Genomic DNA, 22,135 nt, shown 5'->3' on the forward strand with positions numbered 1-22,135 from the left:
CTGATGGGGGAGGGGTTTCTCACTGCCAGGTGATGGGGTAGGGGTTCTCACTGCTACCTGATGGGGTAGGGGTTTCTCACTGCTAGCTGATGGGGGAGGGGTTTCTCACTGCCAGGTGATGGGGTAGGGGTTCTCACTGCTAGCTGATGGGGGAGGGGTTTCTCACTGCTAGCTGATGGGGTAGGGGTTCTCACTGCTAGCTGATGGGGGAGGGGTTTCTCACTGCCAGGTGATGGGGGAGGGGTTCTCACTGCCAGGTGATGGGGGAGGGGTTCTCACTGCTAGCTGATGGGGGAGGGGTTTCTCACTGCTAGCTGATGGGGTAGGGGTTCTCACTGCTACCTGTTGGGGGAGGGGTTTCTCACTGCTACCTGATGGGGTAGGGGTTCTCACTGCTACCTGATGGGGAAGGGGTTTCTCACTACTACCTGATGGGGGAGGGGTTTCTCACTGCTAGCTGATGGGGTAGGGGTTCTCACTGCTAGCTGATGGGGTAGGGGTTTTCTCACTGCCAGGTGATGGGGGAGGGGTTCTCACTGCCAGGTGATGGGGTAGGGGTTCTCACTGCTAGCTGATGGGGGAGGGGTTTCTCACTGCCAGGTGATGGGGTAGGGGTTCTCACTGCCAGGTGATGGGAGGGGTTTCTCACTGCCAGGTGATGGGGGAGGGGTTCTCACTGCTAGCTGATGGGGGAGGGGTTTCTCACTGCTAGGTGATGGGGGAGGGGTTCTCACTGCTAGCTGATGGGGGAGGGGTTCTCACTGCTACCTGATGGGGTAGGGGTTCTCACTGCTAGCTGATGGGGAAGGGGTTTCTCACTACTACCTGATGGGGGAGGGGTTTCTCACTGCTAGCTGATGGGGTAGGGGTTCTCACTGCTAGCTGATGGGGGAGGGGTTTCTCACTGCCAGGTGATGGGGGAGGGGTTCTCACTGCCAGGTGATGGGGGAGGGGTTCTCACTGCTAGCTGATGGGGGAGGGGTTTCTCACTGCTAGCTGATGGGGTAGGGGTTCTCACTGCTACCTGTTGGGGGAGGGGTTTCTCACTGCTACCTGATGGGGTAGGGGTTCTCACTGCTACCTGATGGGGGAGGGGTTTCTCACTGCTAGCTGATGGGGTAGGGGTTCTCACTGCTAGCTGATGGGGGAGGGGTTTCTCACTGCCAGGTGATGGGGGAGGGGTTTCTCACTGCCAGGTGATGGGGTAGGGGTTCTCACTGCTAGCTGATGGGGTAGGGGTTTCTCACTGCCAGGTGATGGGGGAGGGGTTCTCACTGCCAGGTGATGGGGTAGGGGTTTCTCACTGCCAGGTGATGGGGGAGGGGTTTCTCACTGCCAGGTGATGGGGGAGGGGTTCTCACTGCTAGCTGATGGGGGAGGGGTTTCTCACTGCCAGGTGATGGGGTAGGGGTTCTCACTGCTAGCTGATGGGGGAGGGGTTTCTCACTGCCAGGTGATGGGGTAGGGGTTCTCACTGCTAGCTGACGGGGGAGGGGTTTCTCACTGCTAGCTGACGGGGGAGGGGTTTCTCACTGCTAGCTGATGGGGTAGGGGTTCTCACTGCTAGCTGATGGGGGAGGGGTTTCTCACTGCCAGGTGACGGGGGAGGGGTTTCTCACTGCTAGCTGACGGGGGAGGGGTTTCTCACTGCCAGGTGATGGGGGAGGGGTTTCTCACTGCTAGCTGATGGGGTAGGGGTTCTCACTGCTAGCTGATGGGGGAGGGGTTTCTCACTGCCAGGTGACGGGGGAGGGGTTTCTCACTGCTAGCTGATGGGGTAGGGGTTCTCACTGCCAGGTTGATGGGGTAGGGGTTCTCACTGCTAGCTGATGGGGGAGGGGTTTCTCACTGCCAGGTTGATGGGGGAGGGGTTTCTCACTGCCAGGTGATGGGGGAGGGGTTTCTCACTGCTAGCTGATGGGGTAGGGGTTCTCACTGCTAGCTGATGGGGTGGGGTTTCTTGTCTGCTTTGCTGCCAGTTGATGCTGGATGCTTACACAGACAGCTTGCAGAGCTTGCCCTTATCTTTCATTGCTTTAGCAGCTCATGGAGTGGAAGCCCTCAGGTGACCCTTGTACCCGGTCACTCACCTGAAACTCTTCACACATGCTGGCCACAGAGCTGGAGAGCACTGCATCCACCTTCTGCTTCTCCCTCTGGTTCCCAGAACTGCTCAAGTACAACAGCACCCAGCCCAGAAAGGACCTCAGCAACTCCAGTCTCTGCTTAATCTACGGAAACACAGGCGGCAGTCACTGCCTGCACACAAAGCCATCCAACCTCTCACTGCTCTCCTTACCTCAGGCATTATCCCTCAATCTAAGCACCCTCTATGCTCATCCCATGCCTTATCCCCTACTCCAAGAGGGGAGACTCAGGAACAACGTCAGGAAATATTTCTTCATGGAAAGAATTGCATCCACCTCCCTTTCCATGAAAAAATGATAATGGAATTCAAAAGGGCCTGGGATAAACACAGAGGAACCCTGCTGGCTAGAGAATGGAAATGAAGAAATGGGGTAACTTATTTATTAAACCTTGGTGGTAACCTGCATGGAGCGGCAGTTTCTACCCTTAACAGAAGGCATGGAGGTAACCTGCACAGAGCGGCAGTTACTACCCTTAACAGAAGTCATGGAGGTAACCTGCATGGAGCGGCAGTTACTACCCTTAACAGAAGGCATGGAGGTAACCTGCACAGAGCGGCAGTTACTACCCTTAACAGAAGGCATGGAGGTAACCTGCATGGAGCAGCAGTTACTGCCCTTAACAGAAGGCATGGGGTAACCTGCACGGAGCGGCAGTTACTACCCTTAACAGAAGTCATGGAGGTAACCTGCATGGAGCGGCAGTTACTACCCTTAACAGAAGGCATGGAGGTAACCTGCACAGAGCGGCAGTTACTACCCTTAACAGAAGTCATGGAGGTAACCTGCATGGAGCGGCAGTTACTACCCTTAACAGAAGGCATGGAGGTAACCTGCACAGAGCGGCAGTTACTACCCTTAACAGAAGTCATGGGGGTAACCTGCACAGAGCGGCAGTTACTACCCTTAACAGAAGTCATGGAGGTAACCTGCATGGAGCGGCAGTTACTGCCCTTAACAGAAGGCATGGAGGTAACCTGCATGGAGCAGCAGTTACTGCCCTTAACAGATGGCATGGAGGTAACCTGCATGGAGCGGCAGTTACTGCCCTTAACAGAAGGCATGGAGGTAACCTGCATGGAGCGGCAGTTACTACCCTTAACAGAAGTCATGGAGGTAACCTGCATGGAGCGGCAGTTACTGCCCTTAACAGAAGGCATGGAGGTAACCTGCATGGAGCAGCAGTTACTGCCCTTAACAGATGGCATGGAGGTAACCTGCACGGAGTGGCAGTTACTACCCTTAACAGAAGGCATGGAGGTAACCTGCATGGAGCGGCAGTTACTACCCTTAACAGAAGGCATGGAGGTAACCTGCATGGAGCAGCAGTTACTGCCCTTAACAGAAGGCATGGGGGTAACCTGCATGGAGCGGCAGTTACTGCCCTTAACAGAAGGCATGGAGGTAACCTGCATGGAGCAGCAGTTACTACCCTTAACAGAAGGCATGGGGGTAACCTGCACGGAGTGGCAGTTACTACCCTTAACAGATGGCATGGAGGTAACCTGCACGGAGTGGCAGTTACTACCCTTAACAGAAGGCATGGGGGTAACCTGCACGGAGTGGCAGTTACTACCCTTAACAGAAGGCATGGGGGTAACCTGCATAGAGCGGCAGTTACTGCCCTTAACAGAAGGCATGGGGGTAACCTGCATGGAGCGGCAGTTACTACCCTTAACAGAAGGCATGGAGGTAACCTGCATGGAGCAGCAGTTACTGCCCTTAACAGATGGCATGGAGGTAACCTGCATGGAGTGGCAGTTACTACCCTTAACAGAAGGCATGGGGGGATAACCTGCACGGAGCGGCAGTTACTGCCCTTAACAGAAGGCATGGAGGTAACCTGCACAGAGCGGCAGTTACTGCCCTTAACAGAAGGCATGGGGGTAACCTGCACGGAGCGGCAGTTACTACCCTTAACAGAAGGCATGGGGTAACCTGCAAGGAGTGGCAGTTACTACCCTTAACAGAAGGCATGGGGGTAACCTGCACGGAGAGGCAGTTACTACCCTTAACAGAAGGCATGGGGGTAACCTGCACGGAGCGGCAGTTACTACCCTTAACAGAAGGCATGGGGGTAACCTGCACGGAGCGGCAGTTACTACCCTTAACAGAAGGCATGGGGGTAACCTGCACAGAGCAGCAGTTACTACCCTTAACAGAAGGCATGGGGTAACCTGCACAGAGCAGCAGTTACTACCCTTAACAGAAGGCATAGGGATAACCTGCACAGAGCGGCAGTTATTACCCTTAACAGAAGGCATGGGGGTAACCTGCACGGAGCAGCAGTTACTACCCTTAACAGAAGGCATGGGGGTAACCTGCACGGAGCAGCAGTTACTACCCTTAACAGAAGGCATGGGGGTAACCTGCATGGAGCGGCAGTTACTACCCTTAACAGAAGGCATGGGGTAACCTGCACGGAGCGGCAGTTACTACCCTTAACAGAAGGCATGGGGGTAACATGCACGGAGTGGCATTTGCTTCTACCGTTAAAAAATAAATAAAAATGTTAACAGACTTGCTGGGCATTGACCATTTTGCTCTTTATCTGCTGTCTTTCCCTATGTTACTATGCATCTTCTCCTCCTCTCCTGTCTGTATTCCCTCTCCACCTTGCACAATCACGTGTTCCCTTCTTCTCCCGGGCCTTTCCCCTCTCCAGCGTGTCCTGGCTGCTCACTGTGATTGTCAGGAAAGGCTCCCCTCCTATCAGTTTCCACCCTGCAGCCGGAAGCTCCTGGCACTGCCGAATGTTTCCCTGGATTGCTGGGTCCAGCTCCTGCCTCCGGGCGATGGGGAGCCCATCCGTGCCCCGCTCCTCGCGGAAGATCTCAGCCTCCTTGTCCTGCGTCCAGGACCTGTGGAGAGAGGAGGAGCAGCCCTTGAGATGTGCCCGGGGGTGGCCCCATCGGAGCTGTAGGCGGGGAGGTCTCTATGTCCTGCACCCCTTCTATGCACCGAGCATTAGCATCATCCGGGCAGTGGTGCCCAACCTTTGGGGTCCACATCTGAAGGAGGGGCCCCTGGCATCCCACAGTGGTCTCCGGATAAGTCTGGTAGTGCAGAGATTGCAAATAGACAGCGCTGCGAGAAGCCGGCACTGCAGAAGCTCTGCCTTCAGATTCTCAGAGGGGAATTACGAGGGGCTCACTTTACCCTGCACCAGCCTTTTTCTATTTCTGAAGCCTGCTGGCCACTTACATCACTGAGAAATGAAGGTGGCAGGAGGGGCAGAGCTGAGCGGTGCGCGGGAGCTGGCTCTGCTCACCCAGGACCTGCCACTGACGCGCTTCCCGGGCTGGCGGGCTTTGCTGCACGCGCGCCTCCAGCTCCTGCGCTCGACCAGGGCACAAATCCCGCTGCACCGAGGCTCGACGCCAAATTCCTGCCATCTGCACCTGCGGGACACGAGACACGGAAGAATGCAGCGGAAAATGAGCAGCAAGGGGGGGTACATTGGTACTGCAGCATGAGAACACACAGGACAACATACGAACATAAGAAGCTGCCATACTGGGTCCATCAAGCCCAGCATCCTGTCCCCAACGGAGCCCAATCCAGGTCACAAGGACTTGGCAGGATCCCAGGGGGCAGACAGAGTCCAGGCTGCTTATCCCAAGAATAAGCAGGGGATTTCTGCAACTCCACCTTAATAATGGTTTATAGACTTTTCCTCCAGGAACTTGTGCAAACCGTTTATAAACGCAGCTACATTAATAACTGTCACCACATCCTCTGGCAACAAAAGCCAGAGTTTAATTATGCACTGAGTAATATTTTCTATTATTAGTTTTAAATGTGTTACTCAGTAACTTCATTATGTATCTCCAGGTCTTTGTATCAGACCACAGTGTCACATCCAGAGCATTACCACAGGAATACCAGACTGCAGTGTGTCACATCCAGAGCATTACCACAGGAATACCAGACTGCAGTGTAACATCCAGAGCATTACCACAGGAATACCAGACTGCAGTGTGTCACATCCAGAGCGTTACCACAGGAATACCAGACTGCAGTGTCACATCCAGAGCATTACCACAGGGATACCAGACTGCAGTGTGACACATCCAGAGCATTACTACAGGAATACCAGACTGCAGTGTCACATCCACATCATTACCACAGGAATACCAGACTGCAGTGTCACATCCAGAGCATTACCACAGGGATACCAGACTGCAGTGTGTCACATACAGAGCATTAACACAGGGATACCAGACTGCAGTGTGTCACATACAGAGCATTCCCACAGCAATACCAGACTGCAGTGTCACATCCAGAGCGTTACCATAGGAATACCAGACTGCAGTGTCACATCCAGAGCATTACCACAGCAATACCAGACTGCAGTGTCACATCCAGAGCATTACCACAGGAATACCAGACTGCAGTGTAACATCCAGAGCATTACCACAGGAATACCAGACTGCAGTGTGCCACATCCAGAGCCTTACCACAGGAATACCAGACTGCAGTGTCACATCCACATCATTACCAGAGGAATACTAGACTGCAGTGTGCCACATCCAGAGTGTTACCACAGGAATACCAGACTGCAGTGTCACATCCACATCATTACCAGAGGAATACTAGACTGCAGTGTGCCACATCCAGAGTGTTACCACAGGAATACCAGACTGCAGTGTTACATCCAGAGCATTACCACAGGAATACCAGACTGCAGTGTCACATCCACATCATTACCACAGGAATACCAGACTGCAGTGTGCCACATCCAGAGTGTTACCACAGGAATACCAGACTGCAGTGTTACATCCAGAGCATTACCACAGGAATACCAGACTGCAGTGTGCCACATCCAGAACATTACCACAGGAATACCAGACTGCAGTGTGTCACATCCAGAGCATTACCACAGGAATACCAGACTGCAGTGTGTCACATCCAGAGCATTACCACAGGAATACCAGACTGCAGTGTCACATCCAGAGCATTACCACAGGAATACCAGACTGCAGTGTCACATCCACATCATTACCAGAGGAATACTAGACTGCAGTGTGCCACATCCAGAGTGTTACCACAGGAATACCAGACTGCAGTGTCACATCCACATCATTACCAGAGGAATACTAGACTGCAGTGTGCCACATCCAGAGTGTTACCACAGGAATACCAGACTGCAGTGTCACATCCAGAGCATTACCGCAGGAATACCAGACTGCAGTGTGTCACATCCAGAGTGTTACCACAGGAATACCAGACTGCAGTGTCACATCCAGAGCCTTACCACAGGAATACCAGACTGCAGTGTTACATCCAGAGCATTACCACAGGAATACCAGACTGCAGTGTGCCACATCCAGAGCGTTACCACAGGAATACCAGACTGCAGTGTTACATCCAGAGCATTACCACAGGAATACCAGACTGCAGTGTTACATCCAGAGCATTACCACAGGAATACCAGACTGCAGTGTCACATCCACATCATTACCACAGGAATAGCAGACTGCAGTGTGCCACATCCAGAGTGTTACCACAGGAATACCAGACTGCAGTGTTACATCCAGAGCATTACCACAGGAATACCAGACTGCAGTGTTACATCCAGAGCATTACCACAGGAATACCAGACTGCAGTGTGCCACATCCAGAACATTACCACAGGAATACCAGACTGCAGTGTGTCACATCCAGAGCATTACCACAGGAATACCAGACTGCAGTGTGTCACATCCAGAGCATTACCACAGGAATACCAGACTGCAGTGTGTCACATCCAGAGCATTACCACAGGAATACCAGACTGCAGTGTCACATCCAGAGCATTACCACAGGAATACCAGACTGCAGTGTCACATCCAGAGCATTACCACAGGAATACCAGACTGCAGTGCCACATCCAGAGCATTACCACAGGAATACCAGACTGCAGTGTGTCACATCCAGAGTATTACCACGGGAATACCAGACTGCAGTGTGTGATTGCTCTCACCTCTATTTCTTTCTGCTGTCTCTGTAGCTCCTGCAGGCTGTGAGGGGAAGATTTATTTTTCATGTCGGTGATCTCCCTATGGATGTGTCCTATGTCCTGACTCAGCAGTTCTGCAAGGCTCTGTGCCGAGGTGATCCTATGGGAGATGTTGGGAAGCTGCAGACATCCAGAAACACAAGACAGGCAAGTTGAGCAATTCTGGTAGCACAGGCTCCATCACTGGCTCTCTCAGGCCTTGGCCAAACGCACCTCTCTGCCTGCACTTCAGCGCACGTTTTGTTGTGTGCGTAAGACCAATTGATCCATCCAGCCTGCCCACGTATTTCTATCCCCACTGCCAAGCATACATCCCAGCTGTCAGCCATCGAGCATGACCACCTGTACGATATCTCTCCTCTTCAACCCGGTGTTTGTCTCCTTCTTCATTCTCTGGCATCCTCTTAGGTAAGCTGAGCATAGAGGATTTCTTTATTCCACACCCAGCTCCTCGCCCTTCCTATGGCCAACCTCAAAGTCCCACAATAATCCACACCAGCACGTCTCTTACCCCAACACCCAGCCTCCTAGATCCCTGCCACCTTTCTGCCAGGCAGATCGGGTCACACGAGTGCCAGCGTTTCTGCCAGGACTTCAAGTTATTCCTGGACTTGGAGCCTGCCAGAGAGACCCAGCTGCTGGTTAATCTTTCTGCTATATATGTGGTGAAAAAGGGGTTTCGCATGCTCTGTGGTTTATTGTTGTGCCCTGTGACACTTTTTCCCAGAGAGCTCATTTCTTCTCTGCTGGCCTGTGGGTGCTGTTTGACCTCTGCACTGCAGTTCAAGCAGAGGCTTTGGATATACTGCCTTGATTGAAGGTGGCTTGATCAGCACACACATCCCAGCAGCCCCGAGTACACGTAACACTGAAACACCCTGCAGCGCCATTGGCCAGAAAGTTCACTGTTAATATTGTGACCCTGACTGGCCCTGCAGACAGAGAGCCTGCCCTGAGGGTTCTGGCAGTCTCCAGTCTGGGCTGGGAGTGCAAAGGGTGCAGATCTCTGCACCGAGGCCCTGGATCGGCTCCTGTGTACACCTTTTTTCCTGACTTCCCCAGGCATTAGAGAAGTACAGAGGCAAATGTTTAGCTAGGTTTTGCTGTTTAATCCTTGTTATTTTACCTGTTCGTGTTTAGATTAAAACCTTTTTTTGTTCACTGTTCTTACTCTTTGTTAATAAACTTATTAGTTTCTTAGCTCTGCCTGTCTTGAATTGACTAATGATCCCGCTATTGTTTGTGTTTGGTCTGTGGTTGTTTTCTAGGAACCGTGTGACCCTTGGGTTGTGTGCAGCCTCACACCAGGGGATAGCTTGCAGGCAGGACACTTGCCTGGAGGCAAGCAGGAACCCAGTTGACGGGTGGGAGGTTGCCCACGTAGGACCAGGTCTGCAGGTGCCGGCAGGCCAGGGCAGTATGTGGCAGGGTTACCCTGAGTGGGTGTTAGGGGTAGCGCTGAGGCGTTGCATGACATTCTCTCTTCATCTTATTACAATTGCTTTTATTCTGCCCCTTCTCCTTTCCTCCTATCCCCTGCCTGCGGAAGAGAACGGATGTAGGAGGCTGAACGCTGCCCCTCTCTCTCCTTGGAGCGTACCAGGTGCAGAAGGCTTTCGGCCTCCCTGGCCGCAGCCAGGGCGCGTTCTCGCTCCCGAACTGCCTCATTCAGCATCTGCACGGCTTCCTGCAGTTCATCCAGTTTGCCGCTCATGGGCTCCACCTCGGAAAGAAGGCAGGGAGACTCCTGGGGGGCTCTGCAGCTCCGGGCCTGCGGAAAACCAAGCGCAAAGTCACACAGAGTATGGTCAGAGAGCGCCTGCTGAAAGAGCCCCCACCCAGCCACAAAGGCCCCCCAACGTGAGCTTGAGATATGCCGAGGATAACATCATATCCTGTGAGTCAAGAAAAAAATAACTGCCGGGGTGGAAAAACTTACACCACAGCCCTAGAAATTAACAAAACGCAAAAAACCTCAGTGCACATCTGACACCATTAATGGCTGCAATTGGGCATTAGTCACCAGCACATGCCTGGAGTGCCAGCATTTTAAGCTCAGCACGCATGCATTTGGATGGTAGATATTTGTAGACACTGACCGCTCCCCCCCATAAGTGACCAGCGCGTGCAGGGGCAGAGAGGTCACGCCTGTCTCAGGCCCCATCCTACAGTGCGGGGCAGGGAACCTCTCCCCTGGAATCTTAGAAGGTCACAGGGGTCCTGTCCCCTCCCCCCGGGTCTTGCCCTGCCCCGTCTCCCCTCCGGCAGCAATAAATGGAGTAAAATGTATTGTGCAGAAGGGGAGGGGGCGCAGGACCCGGCCCACGCAGCAGCTCCACCCTTGCACGGGTTTCCCTGATAAGACAGAGCCAGGGCGAGAGCCCCCACAGCCCCTGGGAGCTCGTGCACAGACTCTGGGCCCCATACCGATGTCTGCTCAAGTGACGGCTGCAGATCCGGCAGTGACTGCAGGCCCGGAGGCAGGAACCTCTGCAGCAAAATTTGGCACCAGAGGCGGCTGTCTCCCCTCCCTGTGCCAAGATCCAGGCCTAATATAGGGAAATAATTATTCACAGACAGGATGGCAGCTGCATGGAGCGGCCTTCAAGGGAAGGTGGTGGAGATAAAAACAGCAAAGACAGGGCAGGTCTCCTTCACGTGGCACACACAGATCCCAGGCTAAGGACAGGGCAGGTCTCCTTCACGTGGGACACACAGATCCCAGCCCGAGGACAGGGCAGGTCTCCTTCACGTGGGACACACAGATCCCAGGCTAAGGACAGGGCAGGTCTCCTTCACGTGGGACACACAGATCCCAGGCTAAGGACAGGGCAGGTCTCCTTCACGTGGCACACAGATCCCAGGCTAAGGACAGGGCAGGTCTCCTTCACGTGGGACACACAGATCCCAGGCTAAGGACAGGGCAGGTCTCCATGTGGCACACAGATCCCAGCCTAAGGACGGGGCAGGTCTCCTTCACGTGGCACACAGATCCCAGGCTAAGGACAGGGCAGGTCTCCTTCACGTGGGACACACAGATCCCAGGCTAAGGACAGGGCAGGTCTCCTTCACGTGGGACACACAGATCCCAGGCTAAGGACAGGGCAGGTCTCCTTCACGTGGCACACAGATCCCAGCCTAAGGACAGGGCAGGTCTCCTTCACGTGGGACACAGAGATCCCAGGCTAAGGACAGGGCAGGTCTCCTTCACGTGGGACACACAGATCCCAGCCTAAGGACGGGGCAGGTCTCCTTCATGTGGCACACAGATCCCAGCCCAAAGACGGGGCAGGTCTCCTTCACGTGGCACACAGATCCCAGCCTAAGGACGGGGCAGGTCTCCTTCACGTGGGACACACAGATCCCAGGCTAAGGACAGGGCAGGTCTCCTTCACGTGGGACACACAGATCCCAGCCTAAGGACGGGGCAGGTCTCCTTCATGTGGCACACAGATCCCAGGCTAAGGACGGGGCAGGTCTCCTTCACGTGGGACACACAGATCCCAGCCTAAGGACGGGGCAGGTCTCCTTCACGTGGGACACACAGATCCCAGCCTAAGGACGGGGCAGGTCTCCTTCACGTGGGACACACAGATCCCAGCCTAAGGACAGGGCAGGTCTCCTTCACCCCGCACACAGATCCCAGGCTAAGGACAGGGCAGGGCTCCTTCACGTGGGACACACAGATCCCAGGCTAAGGACAGGGCAGGTCTCCTTCATGTGGCACACAGATCCCAGCCTAAGGACGGGGCAGGTCTCCTTCATGTGGCACACAGATCCCAGGCTAAGGACAGGGCAGGTCTCCTTCACGTGGCACACAGATCCCAGGCTAAGGACAGGGCAGGTCTCCTTCACGTGGGACACACAGATCCCAGCCCGAGGACAGGGCAGGTCTCCTTCACCCCGCACACAGATCCCAGCCCGAGGACAGGGCAGGTCTCCTTCACCCCGCACACAGATCCCAGCCCGAGGACAGGGCAGGTCTCCTTCACGTGGCACACAGATCCCAGGCTAAGGACAGGGCAGGTCTCCTTTGCCCCGCACACAGATCCCAGCCAAGCATAGGGCAGGTGTCCTTTACATTGATTCCAGGTGTTTCTGTGTCCATCTTTCTGAACTTCATCATGGCCTCTTCCTCTTGATCTGCTCCTCTCGCCACCTTTTCATTCCCACCCCACCTTTTCCCTGAGTACTCACCAGGGTCCCATTTCTAGGCCTCAGACTTTCCTCCATTTGCACGTTCTGCAGAAATTCAACCAAAACCAGAGAATCCCTGAGATCAGAGATCCTGCGTCGCAGAGAGTCCTGCACACAGCGATACCTGCCGGAGACAGAGAACAGGCCTGGAACCCAATGTAAGTAATACTGCATGGGAGCAGATCCTGCCCGGACCCGCGAACTCTGCCTGCGTCACCGCAGTACAAGAGCAGAGCCCCCCCAGATACCATGTATCCCCCCCCAAGATATCCTGTACCCCCTGATATCCTGCACCCCCAGCTGGAGTCACCACAGTACAAGAGCAATCTCCCAAACCTAATAGCGTCCGCAGCATGCAAATGCATGTTGATGGCCCTATTAGGTATTCCCGCGCGATACAGAAAGCAAAATGTGCAGCCAAGCTGTACATTTTGCTTTCAGAAATTAGCGCCTACCCAAAGGTCGGCGTTAATTTCTCCGGGCACCGGGAAAGTGCACAGAAAAGCAGTAAAAACTCTGACTTAATATCATGACGTAATATCAGGGTAAAAAAAGTAAAAGAAAAAAGAAAAAAAAATTGAAGTCGGCCTGCGGCTGTCAGCGGGTTGAAAACCGGACGCTCAATTTTGCCGGCGTCCGGTTTCCGAGCCCGTGGCTGTCAGCGGGTTTGAGAACCGACGCCGGCAAAATTGAGCGTCGGCTGTCAAACCCGCTGACAGCCACCGCTCCTGTCCCTAAAGAGGCGCTAGGGATGCGCTAGTGTCCCTAGCGCCTCCTTTTGCTCATTTCTACCGCCGGGCCTCATTTAAATACAGAATCGTGCGTACAGGAGAGTGGCCTGAGCACGCGCTGGGAGAGCGGACTTTACTGAATCAGTCTGTAAGTTAGTGGCAGAGAGGGGAGAGTCCCGGGCCCGTCCTGTGTGAGGTGCGATCCCGGATACACTGTGTGACCCAGCTTGACCCTCTGCTCTGACAGAGCCCTCCCTCTACCTCTTTCCTAGTGCCTGCTCTCCCCGATTTTCTCCATCCCGACCTCGGGTACTCACTTCTCCTCTACCATCTCCAGCTTCCTGTGAACTTGGTCAGCCAGTGAATTCCCAGCACCTGCAATCCTGGCTGTTTGCTCCCTCAGCACCTGCAGGGTGACCCCACGGGAGAGCAGCTCCGTGTCCAGGGCACTGGTCTCCTGCAGGTTGCTGCGGATCAGCTCTGGGCTCTGCATTGCCACCGGCACCGAGAGGGACCCAGCCAGGACCTGCAGCCCTCCCTCGGCCTCTGTGAGTACCTCCAGCAGCCTCTGAGCCTGCAAAAAACATAATCACATACAGAAAGGGAGGGAGGGCAGAGGAACCGCGAGGGAGGAGAGGCCAATTACCCAACAGAGCACAGCTGAGTGCTCCTGCATCTTTTAACATTTACTAGCACCCAGTGCCGCTTCCCAAATAAGTATCAGAGAAGCAGCAGCACAAAACCGGATGAAGGCTTCCCTGAAGAAAAGGTACACGGAGACCCCCCAGGACATGGAGCCAGCAGGAAGAGATTTCATTACAGTTTTGCACCGAGCAGCAAGGGAGTGGCTAACTCCCAAATGAGGCCATGAGAAAGAATCCTTCCAGCCCTGTCCTCAGGGGACCCTGAGTGACCTTCAGCACAGTCAGGTTAGTGCACTGAAGCCTGTCCTACCGAGTGCAGAAAGGCAATGAACCTTCCCTTCCCATCCCCTGCACTCACAGGGACAGGGACCTCTCAAACCCAGGAATCACTCTCACAGTCATAACCCCATCCCTGCAAGGGCGGGGGGAAGCAGGCTGAGGGACGGGAGCAGCGGAAAGCAGCCTGGCATGAGAAGGAGAACATTCGCCATCGATTAGTGAAAGGTTACCCTAACAAACTCCAAGCCTGCAGGTTTTCCCCTCCCTCTCCTTCTGGCCACCCATTCTTGGTGGTGCTGGAGATGCTCTGGCTGACCCCTTACCTGCTCGCTCTCCTGCAGGGCGCTCTCGCTCTCCTGGTGCCTCTTCCTCAGGTCCTCCCACAGCTCCTCCAGGTCTCCCAGTATCCTCTCCACCTTCGCATGTGCTGGGGGCCCCATCCCGAGGAGACGCCGTCCCTCCTGCGGAGACAGAGCCCAGCAGTGAGAGGGACCCCATCTCAGGCTGGACGCCAGGGGCCTGCTCCTCTGTAACCCCGGCGGGGGCCACAGGCAGCACTTCACTTCCGTATTCCGTTAGCAGACCCCCCCCCCCCCCCCCCGAGTCACATCCGTAAGGTATCAATGTTGCGTGCTGGCTGCCGTCCCCCTACCCCTTACTCCATCTCCCCAGGAGGCCGGGAATGACTGCGTCCTGTCCAGCTCCATCCTGCTCCGCGCACCGGTGGGGACTCACCCGCAGCACCGCCTCCATCCTGCCCTGGTTGCTCCAGATCGCCTGCCTCACTGCATCCTGCTCCCTCCGCACTTCCTCCAGGTTTTCCACGTTCTCCGTCTCCCTCCAGCGTACAATCAAGCGCATATTCTCTCGCAAACAGGAGAGCACCTGAGAAGTGGGAAATCCGTCCAGGACACATCAGCACATCATCAGAGAAATGTTCCTCCTCGTGCAGGACAAGGATTCAGTGCTAATCCCAGCCCTGTCACTGACTCTCTGTGTGACCCTGGGGTGACTCCCTTTATCTCCCTGTATCTGAGTTCTAATCCCAGCTCTGTCACTGATTCTCTCTGTGTGACCCTGGGGTGAGTCCCTTTATCTCCCTGTATCTGAGTTCTAATCCCAGCTCTGTCACTGACTCTCTGTGTGACCCTGGGGTGACTCCCTTTATCTCCCTGTGCCTCAGTTCTAATCCCAGCCCTGTCACTGACTCTCTGTGTGACCCTGGGGTGAGTCTCTTTATCTCCCTGTGCCTCAGTTCTAATCCCAGCTCTGTCACTGACTCTCTGTGTGACCCTGGGGTGAGTCCCTTTATCGCCCTGTAACTGAGTTCTAATCCCAGCTCTGTCACTGACTCTCTGTGTGACCCTGGGGTGAGTCCCTTTATCTCCCTGTGCCTCAGCTCTAATCCCAGCTCTGTCACTGACTCTCTGTGTGACCCTGGGGTGAGTCCCTTTATTTCCCTGTGCCTCAGTTCTAATCCCAGCTCTGTCACTGACTCTCTGTGTGAACCTGGGATGAGTCCCTTTATCTCCCTGTGCCTCAGTTCTAATCCCAGCTCTGTCACTGGCTCTCTGTGTGACCCTGGGATGAGTCCCTTTATCTCCCTGTGCCTCAGTTCTAATCCCAGCTCTGTCACTGACTCTCTGTGTGACCCTGGGGTGAGTCCCTTTATCTCACTGTGCCTCAGTTCTAATCCCAGCTCTGTCACTGTCTCTCTGTGTGACCCTGGGGTGAGTCCCTTTATCTCCCTGTGCCTCAGTTCTAATCTCAGCTCTGTCACTGTCTCTCTGTGTGACCCTGGGGTGAGTCCCTTTATCTCCCTGTGCCTCAGTTCTAATCCCAGCTCTGTCACTGTCTCTCTGTGTGACCCTGGGGTGAGTCCCTTTATCTCCCTGTGCCTCAGTTCTAATCCCAGCTCTGTCACTGACTCTCTATGTAACCCTGGGGTGAGTCCCTTTATCTCCCTGTGCCTCAGTTCTAATCCCAGCTCTGTCACTGTCTCTCTGTGTGACCCTGGGGTGAGTCCCTTTATCTCCCTGTGCCTCAGTTCTAATCCCAGCTCTGTCACTGTCTCTCTGTGTGACCCTGGGGTGAGTCCCTTTATCTTCCTGTGCCTCAGTTCTAATCCCAGCTCTGTTACTGTCTCTCTGTGTGACCCTTTGGTGAGTCCCTTTATCTCCCTGTGCCTCAGTTCTAATCCCAGCTCTGTCACTGACTCATGGTTAATATTGAAAAAGATTTGTTAAGGTAACTAAGCTTACGCGGACAAATCCCAGGATTCCAATTTCCCGGTCCATCGACTGGCGACATTTTGCCCTGTAATATTTTACCTCCCAGAAACGTAGCTGGATAAAGAGGTGGAAGGTGGGAGTGTGCCCTAAATGTAACCAGGTGGCCCCGATATTCCTTGCTGTTTGGATAAATGTGGATGGGTGAGTCTGGACGGGCACAGGGCAGTCCTAAAGTTACCCCAGATAGGTTTCGGCTGGGATAAGGAGCAGCAGGTTTACGGGGTATCAGCTGCCCCAGCAATCCAACGAGACAGTCAGCTCTCTAGGGAAGGGACCCCTCTGCTCGCCTGGCGTGCGCTGTGTCTTACCGCGGCTGCAGCCTGGCAGAAGCTGTGCAGCTGGGCCTCCTCCGCCTCTGTCTTCCTCCTGAGCCAGAGAGAAAGGGAAAGGGCCTGAGCTCCAAACCCACCCAGGGATACCGGCCCCCTCCCCACTCCAGGCTCATGCATGTTACTGGGGACAGGGGGGGGGGGCAGCGCTGGCCTGAGGAGAGGGAGAATCAAGCAATTGGCCAGGGCTGAAATATTTTTCAACAATTTTTATTTTTTTTTGGGGGGTTGCCTGTTTGCATTTCTGTAATTTTCCCAAAGAGAATGAAACCTCCCGGATCCAGCTCTGGGGGGTGAAGATTAACCCGAGCACTCCCACTCCGCAAGCAGGGATATGAAGCCAACATTTCTAAAACCCTTTCATGGCGAGAACACTGGAAACCTTTCTCCGTTTTATTAAAATGCACAAAAATCTGAATCTGAAACAGAGCGAGGTCCATATTCCGGCTACGTTAGGACGCGCCAGGCAAGCTGCGGGATTTGAATTCCCCACCGGGCTGATTTATCTGGATAAGGTTTTGGCTGGATAAACCGGAAGCTTTCTGGTGGTGATAACCAGCGATCTCCAGGCAGCTCTGCTTGTACCGGGGAGCAGTCCTGACGTTATCCTGATAACTTCCCCCCTCGCCGGGAATATTCAGCAGAAAGCATAAACGGGCGCTGACTGCCACTGAATATCCAAGCACCGGGACCTCGCAATGCGTGACAGATCCCCCCCCCGAACGCCCGCCACCTGCCAAGATCCAGTGTTTAGGAAGATCCCTTGAGTGAGGCTCATAGACCAGCAAAATTAAGACTCTGAGGAGCCCCGAATCGCTGTCTTACCCAGAGCTGCAAAATCCCTAAGGTTGCCACTGCTGGGGGAAGGGGGTACAGCTGGAGTGCACAGCTGGACACCATAACCTGTGAACACATCTAGGGACTCACGGCTGGGAGGTAAGGGCTGAGATGTACAGCTGGCTTATGCAGTTTAGGAAGGGAATGTGCAGAGCACAGCTGGGGGAGTCACAGCTGGGAGGTAGAGCAGAGTATAACAGGAGTGCACAGCTGGGGAGTGTAACGTGGGCACAGCTGGGGGATCACAGCTGGGAGGTACAGCAGGGTATAACAGGAGTGCACAGCTGGGGAGTGGAATGTGGGCACAGCTGGGGGATCACAGCTGGGAGGTACAGCAGGGTATAACAGGAGTGCACAGCTGGGGAGTGTAATGTGGGCACAGCTGGGGGATCACAGCTGGGAGGTACAGGAGAGCATAACTGGAGTGCACAGCTGGGGAGTGTAATGTGGGCACAGCTGGGGGATCACAGCTGGGAGGTACAGCAGGGTATAACAGGAGTGCACAGCTGGAGAGTGTAATGTGGGCACAGCTGGGGGATCACAGCTGGGAGGTAGAGCAGGGTATAACAGGAGTGCACAGCTGGAGAGTGTAATGTGGGCACAGCTGGGGTATCACAGCTGGGAGGTACAGCAGGGTATAACAGGAGGGCACAGCTGGAGGAGTCACAGCTGGGAGGTACAGCAGGGTATAACAGGAGGGCACAGCTGGAGGAGTCACAGCTGGGAGGTACAGCAGGGTATAACAGGAGTGCACAGCTGGGGAGTGGAATGTGGGCACAGCTGGAGGATCACAGCTGGGAGGTACAGCAGTGTATAACAGGAGTGCACAGCTGGGGAGTGCAATGTGGGCACAGCTGGGGGATCACAGCTGGGAGGTACAGTAGGGTATAACAGGAGTGCACAGCTGGGGAGTGTAACATGGGCACAGCTGGGGGATCACAGCTGGGAGGTACAGCAGAGTAAAACTGGAGTACACATCTGGGGCGTGCAATGTGGGCACAGCTGGAGGAGTCACAGCTGGGAGGTAGAGCAGGGAATCACTGTACTGGTTTTTAATGATGACTGGACTGGTGCGTGGAGGAAGCCCAGGAAGAAGAAACCCTAAGGGCCTAAAGAGGAGGCGGGGGGGGGGGGGGGTAACCTGCAGGGAGGGGCAGTTACATCTCTAACGAGGAGGCAGGGGGTGTCTCTCTCTCTCACAGGGGTGGGCAAGTCCGCTTCCCCAGCACCACCAGTTACTCGGATGCACGCTGCCTCATCTTTATGCAAATATGTCTCATGCATTTTTATAAGGGAAAATTCAACAAGTTGGTGGCCCTTGAGGAGCAGAATTGGCCACCCCTGGTGTACACACTGCACCCTTCTGGTAGCCCTTCTCCGGACCAGCTCTAGCCATTTCCACTGTTTCTCTAAGGCTCCTCGCACATCTGGGAGCGGCCACTGCCTTACCTGCACTGGGATCCGATTGGTCCAGAGAGCATATATGGTTATGATGTCATAATCAAAACAGGCCAATCAGCTCCTGCGAGGGGGAGTTCATGTCTGGCAGCTGCAGGTCCCCCTTACTGAGGGCTCGGCCTCCTTTACTGGGCTGTGAGCTCACCTTGTCAGGGTCCTCAGGGGGCCCCCAGAGAGCGCATCACTTCCTGGCTCTCGAACATTTCTGGCTGGCGCGTGCTCTCTGTCCTCACTTGCAGACTTGCTTTGGACCTGCACAACAGAGAGGGATTCAGACAGCGATAGGGCCGGGGGTTACTGTGAGCGGCTCTCCAAGCCATCCCCTGCCATCCCCTGTACCTCACCCACCCCAGACAGGGCTCATCTGAAAACCCTCCCGTGACAAAGATCCCACTCCCTCCCTGCAAACTCATTCCAGCAAAAGGCCCAAATAATCTCTAACACACAAATTCAAATAACCAAGAAGCAGAGCGCACCCTAGACTGTGCCTACCTTGGAGTGTTTCATTAATTGGATATAAATATACTGCAAAAAGAAAAGCTCCAAGAACCCTGGACAAATACAAATAAAATTACTATTAAAATAATGTGATAGCATCATTCAACCAATCCTCTTATATGGGACTGAAGTCTGTCTATAACTTAAGCAAAAACACTATCAGCAGGGGTGGCCAACGCCGGTCCTCGAGAGCCACAGACAGGGCAGGTTCTCGGGATATCCACAATGAACATGCATGAGACAGAGTTGCAGTCACTTAACCTCTATTAGGATGTTAACTTCTCCCTGGCTTTACAAGACATCCTGCTAGTGTTCCCTTATGGACTTGGAAGAAAGGGACCGAGAATTCAGTGCTCATCAAGATTTAGGAAGCCAGGCATTTGCACGCTTGTGTTGCAGCCTGTCCATCTGCACCCTCAGCTTCCTCCCCTCCTCTCTCAGTCTTGCAGCTCAAGTCATTCTTTTTGGAAAACTCCCCACGATTTTGACAGAACAAAATACTTCTGGCTCGTCTGCTGTGAGGGCTGTGCAGGGCTGGTGCAAGAGGATCTGGTGCCCTAGGCGAAGCTCCCTTCTCTGGGGCGTGGGTAGATGGGACTTCGCTGGAGCACCGGCCCTGGGGCCGCAGTAAACTCTCAGGCCATGTTATTAGTAGGCGTCCATACCTCACTTGCTGGGCTGATGCTTGGCTGATCTTGGAGTCGTCTTCTTACCTGACTTTCTTCTGCTCTCTCACAGGTCAGGGAGTCTCCTGCGCCACCGTCAAAGCCAGGCTGGCGTGCCCTTAATGCTGACCTATCGCCCCTGGGGATAGGAAACATAACAACAGGAGAGCAGTGGTGAACACCCTCCTCCTGCTTCTGACCCTCAGTAAACGCTGTTTGTGCTTCTGTCCTTGTTGGGACAGACATTGCTAAGACAGAGACAGAAAGCTGCAGCTCCTCACAAGGGTCCCAGAGTCAGAGATCAGGGGGCCACGGAGGCTCACGGAGCCAGAGACTGAGTGCTGAGGGGGCAGAGACGGCATCACGGTGCTCCATGGGGGCAAAGACCGAGGGCTGCATTGCCTCGACGGGGGGGCAGAAAAGCAGGGCCAAGGTGCCCTATGAGGGTAGAGAGCGAGGGCTGTGATGCCTCATGGGGGCAGAGACCACGGGTTGTAGCGCCTCATTCACGTGGCCAGCACTTCTCCTAAGGTTATCCTCCAACCAGATCTCCCATGCTTTTACAAAACTCCCCCCTCTCCGTGCCACTTTCCTGAAGAAAAGGAGAATGCGTGAACATAAGTCAGACAGTGAAGATCTCCTCTGAGGAGCAGGAGGCTCGGGTTAGGAGGAGACCCTGAGAAGCGCTCTCCTGAGCCAGCCCCAGAGTGGCATCCACATTCTGCAGCTCCGCACGCCTCCAGGGAATCGCACAGCACTCAATCTGAGAGAGCTGTCTCTCCAGGGTAAAGTGCCCTGCCATTACAGCGGCACCAAAACCCCAAGAGGTCCAGACCGACCCAGTGCAGGGCCAAAGAGGAGCTCCTCCGACCTGTTACTTGTTTGCCAAATGCAAACCTAGCGTGCTGCATTGAATATCTTTTTCTCATATTGGCACCGCCCTGTCATGCGTACACCCCCACACCAGGCTCACTCAACACTGCAGACTTATTTTACATAAAACAGATTCAACACGGAAACACTGAGCAGGCAGCTCTGTCATGATTGCCTTAATGAGGTGCAAAATCCCCTTGTGCTTTCTATGAAGGAACTTCAGGCTGAGAATATTGGAGCACTTTAATAAAATAATTCAAAATTAGGCAATGCTCAGTGCGCTGGTACTGCATGTATTCTGGAGCGAAAGCTTAAATGTAAGACCTTGCAATGAATTGTCATTGACACAGGTGAGCAGTGCAGGTGCTTCAGAACTGGGGAGACAGATGCCAGTGTCCTGGTGCTGCTGTGAATTTCTTGCACAGCACCTGAGGATTCTGCAGGTCACTCGGGCCTTAAATCCTCCTCCCACGTCCTGACTACGGTAAGGCCTTAATTCATGGCCTCACTTCTACCCAGCTACACGGACTTCAAACAAATTCCCAACCCGGCGGCCCGATTCATCTGATCAGGAGGCTCTGAATTTGCCCCGGCTCCTCGCTCATCACCTGTCTTCTGTAAGATGGGATAAACACAAACAATAGATGCCTGATCTTTTTCCAAATGTTTATTAAGCAGAGACGTGTTCAAAAATCGCCCGACTCAGGCCGAGTTTCGCGGTTCAAAAACCGCTGCCTCAGGGGCTTCAACACTCCACAGTTATGAAAAAATCTCAGTAGTGTATTTCTCATCCGATGTACAGTCAATTACTGTCAGCAATGCTTCTGCAAACAGAAGCATTGCTGACAGTAATTGACTGTACATCGGATGAGAAATACACTACTGAGATTTTTTCATAACTGTGGAGTGTTGAAGCCCCTGAGGCAGCGGTTTTTGAACCGCGAAACTCGGCCTGAGTCGGGCGATTTTTGAACACGTCTCTGCTTAATAAACATTTGGAAAAAGATCAGGCATCTATTGTTTGTGTTTATCCTTACGGCTATCATAGATCGCCTACCTCTTTGTTTTCTTGGACCATCCCTTCTGTAAGATGGGGCCTGACCTTTAAGGCTTTCTGCTGGGGAACCTCACTTTATTTAGTTCGTCTTATTGCCCCTCACCGTTCAGGACGATTGCTTTCTTCAT

General features: G+C 54.0%; 1 protein-coding gene across 3 annotated transcripts in view; it reads right to left on the reverse strand.

Moving 5' to 3' along the window:
- LOC115081703 (spectrin beta chain, non-erythrocytic 2-like) overlaps positions 1 to 22,135 on the reverse strand; it is a 150,375-nt gene that overhangs the window by 73,978 nt on the left and 54,262 nt on the right. For all 3 annotated transcript variants that reach the window (XM_029586124.1, XM_029586123.1, XM_029586125.1), the window contains 12 exons: positions 20,126 to 20,216; positions 19,060 to 19,166; positions 16,599 to 16,656; positions 14,735 to 14,884; positions 14,323 to 14,460; positions 13,394 to 13,650; positions 12,346 to 12,469; positions 9,749 to 9,919; positions 8,113 to 8,268; positions 5,352 to 5,548; positions 4,831 to 5,008; positions 2,091 to 2,231 (listed from right to left, as the gene is read on the reverse strand). In XM_029586124.1, the coding sequence (XP_029441984.1) occupies positions 2,091 to 2,231; positions 4,831 to 5,008; positions 5,352 to 5,548; positions 8,113 to 8,268; positions 9,749 to 9,919; positions 12,346 to 12,469; positions 13,394 to 13,650; positions 14,323 to 14,460; positions 14,735 to 14,884; positions 16,599 to 16,656; positions 19,060 to 19,166; positions 20,126 to 20,216 (1,768 nt within the window). The remainder of the gene's footprint in view (positions 1 to 2,090; positions 2,232 to 4,830; positions 5,009 to 5,351; positions 5,549 to 8,112; positions 8,269 to 9,748; positions 9,920 to 12,345; positions 12,470 to 13,393; positions 13,651 to 14,322; positions 14,461 to 14,734; positions 14,885 to 16,598; positions 16,657 to 19,059; positions 19,167 to 20,125; positions 20,217 to 22,135) is intronic.

The sequence above is a fragment of the Rhinatrema bivittatum genome, unplaced genomic scaffold, assembly GCF_901001135.1.
Source record: "Rhinatrema bivittatum unplaced genomic scaffold, aRhiBiv1.1, whole genome shotgun sequence".
Lineage (NCBI taxonomy): Eukaryota > Metazoa > Chordata > Amphibia > Gymnophiona > Rhinatrematidae > Rhinatrema > Rhinatrema bivittatum.